Source organism: Syngnathus leptorhynchus, chromosome 14, assembly GCF_054491065.1.
Source record: "Syngnathus leptorhynchus isolate UIUO chromosome 14, UIUO_Slep, whole genome shotgun sequence".
In the NCBI taxonomy this organism is placed as follows: domain Eukaryota; kingdom Metazoa; phylum Chordata; class Actinopteri; order Syngnathiformes; family Syngnathidae; genus Syngnathus; species Syngnathus leptorhynchus.
Genome location: NC_141208.1, coordinates 2,345,001 through 2,350,900, shown reverse-complemented (window position 1 = coordinate 2,350,900; position 5,900 = coordinate 2,345,001). Strand labels below are relative to the sequence as shown.

The following is a 5,900-nucleotide window of genomic DNA, read 5'->3' as shown; positions in this document are numbered from 1 at the left end:
CACACTCCTTGCCCGCTCAAGTGTTTCTTGGCGCTACGTTTGGAGAAATACACACACAGCTTTGTCAGGGTTGCCGTGGGAATGCCTGCGGCATTGTGTCCGTCTTTGAGGGTGCTGCCTTTAATCCTGAAACAAATCTCGATTTTGTGTTGTGTGTCTGCGGCCGTGTGCTAGCGAGCGTGCCCGTGTACAAAACTCAATCTCACAGCCATTAAGTTCCGGCTGGCTGTGCAGCAAAGACGCCCCGCTGCCACTCCCACATGGAAGAGCGGGCAGGATTAGCCGGATCCATACCAGCCCTAATCTGGGGACAAAAAGCCACAATGGCCTCCCACTGAGACATGGAGACAGAAAGATTCAATTTGATCTGCCCTCCTCAATACATCAAGAGTGTCTTTTGGGGTTAACATTACTACTGCTCACTCGACCGTCGGTCAACGTGGATTCGGGGCTGTTATCCATTTGATCGATTCCTTTTGAGCACCATTTGGGACACATGCTGGCCTGATTTGTCACAGTCGTTGCAAATTAAAATAATCTAACTTCAGATTAAAGTATAGTGGGGGGGTGGGAAAAAAAAGGGCAGCTGAGAAAACAGAAGCGGGCCATTGATGTGCTTCAGCTGGTGCTCCTGTTTGGGTTAGCAAAAAGGGTCAAACAATTCTTACAAAATCCCAACATGATTATTTATTACACATGAAAATGAAAAATGATGGTACAGATATTAGCAAGAATCTTAGCAGTTGACAGGATTTGATCTCCATATAGAATGTCATGGCGGTCCGGATCTGGCCCCCGAGCCTGGGGTTTGACACCTATGCTCTAGTGTGAGTATACTTTGGCCACCTTTTGTCTACCATTAACATAACATTTAACAGTCAGATTCAGTATGCAATGCACCACCATGAAAAATGGCCTGGTCATGTGACACCACTTGCTCATTATTATTGAGGAGCAGCAAGTTTCAGAGCCTGGAGCCAAATGGACGCCTCCTCTCTCTCTCTTTCTTTCTGTCTCTTACTTAGCGGCATCTGCCTCATTAACCACCATCAGCATTTCATTTCGGGAGTCATTGGGTGTGAGTCATGGCAGTGGTTCTTGTGTATCTGTGCATTTGAATGTGTGTGTGTATGCAGCCAACTCTCATTAGCCTGGAAAAACATTGGCACATTTGCCAAAAAAAAAAAAAAGATTGTATTGTCCCTTCCTTTATGTATCAAAAGCATCCTCCAATCAGCTCTCGTGTGTGTAAGAATATGTGCATGGCGTGGTAGAAGAAGACAGATGTGTGCTGATTGGACAAGTTTGCACAGTGAACTCAGCCCAATTTATCTCGGCAAAATCGTGATACCCCGTCAAGAGAGCCCGCAGCTTTTTTTTCTTTTGATTGCAAGATCTCTCCACATTCCGTCTTTCTTCCCTCCTGTCCTCTCAGACACAACTGGAAGCGAACTCGAAATATGAAATCAGTCAATAAAACTATATGCAGTCAATATTGTACAAGAATGTCCATGGATGGATTTGGGCATTTATTATAATGCAATATGGCAACCAATTCAGTTTTTTCCCCCCTCTCAGTGATTCTAATTTACAATATACAGTAGAAACTAGATAAAAAAAAGACCATAAATAAAACTAATAAGAGACATTCTAATGTAAATGTCTAATTCTTACAATTCAACCAAGAGAACTATCAAAAGAAAAGAAAAACATTTGCTCCGTTAGTATGGTGCTGACATATTTGTCCTGACTCCTCCCAATTCCACCTTGCATATCAAGAATGGTCAAAGACGTGCGAGGGAGTCGACTATTGCTACGCTCACACGTAGCGCACGTTTTTTTTTTTTTTTTCAAGTCAAGCCCAAAGCAGCGAAAAAAGTCCCACATAAAACTGGAAGCCATTCTGCTGTCAGAAAACAAAAACAAAAAATGCAAAAACATACATGAAGAAGAGGATGGGCCATCAGTCTCAGTAGCAATCTGCGGCCACGTCCATATTGTGTTTTTAGAAAACTTGACAAAAGTGCTGCTTTCTCATTCCACTCCTTCTAATGGTCCACTGATGAAAGGTCCCCCTAAAGTGCATGGATGAGGTAAATGGAATTCAGGTATCCCACCTGTGACTCACACCGGAACCATTGTATGTTGCATGTGCTGCATTTGAGACAATATTTCTTGCTGTATACTGGCAATTAGTATGTCCTGGTGCGATGCTGCAAGGATTCCCAATCTGTCCATCTCCCTGTGGACCAAAGTCGAGAAAACAATCCAAAATGACATCATCATGAAAATAGAGCTATCAAAAGAAATCATAATCAAGCTATTTGCGTGTTTTGGTACTTTTTCTATCATGCCACAAGATGGCGTCAAAAATACCAGCATTAAGAAAGTAGTCATCGATGTCAAGGAAGTATTGTGTGTTAAATGTAGAATCCCGATACGGTGCATCGGACCACGCGAATAGTTGGAATTTATTCGGAATAAATACTGTCCATGAATCAAAGTGGGCGGCCATTTTGAAAAGTGTGATAATAGAATGGGTACAAAAGGTTCACTCACTGGTGTGTGAGTGCCAGTAGGTTGTCAAGGCTGGAATATCCTCCTGCCGCCAGTGTCTCCGTGTACCTCTCCAAGCCGATGGACTGCAGCCACTGGCACAATGACCATTTGGACACACACACTTCTGGTAGAACCGACACACACACCTCCGGACACGCTCCCGACTCCATCACTGCAGGTCTGTGAGTGCACAAAAACTGCTGTGTGATTTTTTTGGGGGTTTGTTCAAAAAAAAAAAAAAGTGGTAACTGTACCTATCCTCTCCAGTTCTGCGTAGAGTCCCGGGGTTCCGAATAAGTTTATCCAGCATGTTAAGGATCTGGCTGAAAGTGGGTCTCTCGGCTCGGTCTCGTTCCCAGCAGTCCAACATGAGCTGGTGCAGGACCACCGGGCAGTCCATGGGAGCGGGAAGGCGATAGCCCTCCTCGATTGCTTTGATTACCTAAAGGAAGGGCACAAGCGGAGGTTTGTAAATTCAAATCTGAAAATGAACATTAAGAGGCAACAAAAATCTCATGTCATTTGTAAAGCATTGAAGCAACCGAAGCAGTTTTTGCTCCATTAACAAATGAGATTGGAACGAAAAAAAAAAAACGGCTGTACAGAATTCCCCATTTACACTACCAAAGAAAACGATCATTGACGTCTATAGTCGTCAATGGTAGTGAATGAGTGAAATTGCACCAAAAATTTGTACTATTTGTCACTATAAGTATGTTTATTTCGGAAAAAACACACACAAACCAGCAAACAGCAACTACTTTGTAGACTGTAAAATAGAAATCATAAACGACAAGGAATCGATTTCATCTAAGATCTCTGTTGATCTTTTTTCAAGGGTGTATCAGGCAAAATGCTTCACAGAGGAATTCCAAATTGCTTCAAAATCCAACAAAACTTCAACTTTATCATTTGTAAAACTTTGTTCACATCGATTTATAATTCTGTGGAAGCTGTCAAGATTTATCGGGCGTTCTGCTTTGAAAGTAAAAGCAACAAAATCTATGGGAGGGTGCAAAGGTTACGCACACACTCTCGGCTTTGTTTGCCTCTCGTGAAATATCAGAGACGGGAAGCCTGTTTCATGTATTCTTCGACATCAAGGGGCCTCATTGAAGTTTGCATAATTGCTCTCTACAGGAATAAACGTTTGAACATCGACCAGTTGCACACAAATTGCGTTTTGTCAGAGCAATCTTCCAGCTGAGCGTCCATATGTGGCTTTTGCATTTGCCACATTCATGTAAACAATGTGTCCTTATTTTTGGGCGGCGTACGACTTAATTGCTTGAAACCATCGCAAACAATATAAATCACTTTCATGCCGGAGATCCATCATTTATTTTTCTCTCAAAGTCCTTTGATTTTACACTGATTCATTTGTAATGTGAAATATGAAGCGTTTGACTAATATTATAGATTACAAAGAAATCTGTAATGTTTTACTTACATAAATCAACTGAATCTATTTATGTCCCCGAGGTAACGTCGTCGGTAAAGCGAGATCATTTGACTTCAGAACGTAAGAAGACTTGAAAGTCAGCGATATTAAAAAATACTCACATCCTGGTTGTTCATGTCCCAGTAGGGTCTCTCGCCGTACGAAATCACCTCCCACATGACGATGCCGTAACTCCACACGTCACTGGCTGTGGTGAACTTCCTGTAGGCGATGGCTTCCGGAGCCGTCCACCTGATGGGGATCTTCCCGCCGGGAGAGAGGTAAGTGCCGAGAGCTTCCTGAAATATGAGATGTATGATAGGTTTCCTCCAAAACATTATCATTTCAATGAAGAGGCAGAAATGGGAAAATGTCTACATTCTTACCCTGGTGGTGTAAGCGGCCTCCGGGTCGTCCTCCAGAACCCGACTGAGTCCAAAGTCAGACACCTTACACACCAGGTTGCTGTTGACCAGGATGTTCCGTGCGGCCAGGTCTCGGTGAACGTAACTCATGTCCGACAGGTACTTCATCCCCGAGGCGATGCCGCGGAGCATGCCCACCAGCTGGATCACCGTGAACTGTCCGTCGTGTTTCTGAGCGGTGAGGAGAACCGATCAAACATTCGAACTTCAAATTGACACCAAGAATGAATCGTACCCGAAGAAAAGCATCCAGGGATCCATTTTCCATGTATTCCGTAATGATCATGAGTGGTTTACCTAAACACAAAAGAATGAAATGTCGTTGTGATTCAATACGGCCGCCGCCGTTCATCCGCGTCAACTCACATCTGGTGACAACTCCTTCCAGCCTGATGATGTTGGGGTGGTCAAACTGGCCCATGATGGACGCCTCGGACAGAAAGTCTCGCCTTTGTTTGTCCGAGTATCCCGCCTTCAGACTTTTAATGGCGACGTACACTTCTCGCTTTCCGTGCGCACGTAAGCGACCGCTGCACACCTCGCCAAACTCTCCTACACCTCACACGGCAAGGTCAAGTAAGAACTTGGGTGTAGGTTCCTGTGTGTGTTCCTGTGTGTGTGTAGCATTAGCGGGCTCACCCATGCCGATAACTCTCTCGATGTGAATGCAGGTCACGTCAATCTCCTTGGCAAACTCGTGGATGGCCTGATCTGGGTCCTCGTAGGTGAACGGGTCCACGTAGATCTTCACGCCTGCAGTGGAGGGAAGAAGAATTTTCAGTCAATTGGCGTACAGCATTCATTTGCCAGCATTTGCGTGAAATCTACCTGGATTAAGATGTTTCTCCTCCTCCGAGTCTTGCTTGGTTTTACTGTATTTACTCCTCCTGGTCACAAATGATCATAATATTACACAAACACACATACATGACATTGAAAATGAAATTTCTTTTTTTTTCTTCCATGTTTTTTTATTTTCTGGGAAAATGATAACAATAAGAAGAAAGAGCAGGAAGCGTGAGGACATGAAAGCGTTTTCGGAAATGGGGGCGGGGGTTGACATCAGGTAGTATGAGATAAAAGGTGTTTTCCACTAAACAAAGAAAGTATCCCCCCCAAAAAAAACCTTTGTGGATGAGCAGGAACAGGTGTGTTTTATGTGCATCTGTGCGCACCTGCTACGGCTTTGTGTGTATGTGTGTGTAAGAAAGAGAGCGGAAAGTGACACACATGCACACGGACACACAAAGAGGAGACAGTGATGACAAGTCGGGGACAAAGGGATTATCACTGTCTCCACTCTAATCCCCTTGAAAAAACTGCAGGTAACCTTATTAAGCCTCACAATAGCAGCGATAGCGTGGGCGTCTCTCTTAATGATGGTGCTGACGTTTAAGGCAAATGCATTATGTATTAAGAAGAACCTCAATGGCCACTTCATTGGACACACCTGCACCATCCAATGGGAAGGTACT

At 44.0% G+C, this 5,900-nt stretch overlaps 1 protein-coding gene across 2 annotated transcripts in view; it reads right to left on the bottom strand.

Moving 5' to 3' along the window:
- Window positions 1-2,124: 2,124 nt before the first annotated feature.
- LOC147045909 (ephrin type-A receptor 4-A-like) overlaps window positions 2,125-5,900 on the bottom strand; it is a 17,981-nt gene continuing 14,205 nt past the window's right edge. The window contains exons 11-19 of one of the 2 annotated variants that reach the window (XM_085929206.1): window positions 5,254-5,312; window positions 5,065-5,178; window positions 4,792-4,977; window positions 4,661-4,722; window positions 4,387-4,596; window positions 4,123-4,299; window positions 2,814-3,001; window positions 2,560-2,739; window positions 2,125-2,242 (exon numbers count right to left, since the gene is read on the bottom strand). In XM_085929206.1, the coding sequence (XP_085785332.1) occupies window positions 2,125-2,242; window positions 2,560-2,739; window positions 2,814-3,001; window positions 4,123-4,299; window positions 4,387-4,596; window positions 4,661-4,722; window positions 4,792-4,977; window positions 5,065-5,178; window positions 5,254-5,312 (1,294 nt within the window). Of the gene's footprint in view, window positions 2,243-2,559; window positions 2,740-2,813; window positions 3,002-4,122; window positions 4,300-4,386; window positions 4,597-4,660; window positions 4,978-5,064; window positions 5,179-5,253; window positions 5,313-5,900 lie in introns of both variants that reach the window. The other variant, XM_085929205.1, reaches the window with a different exon arrangement.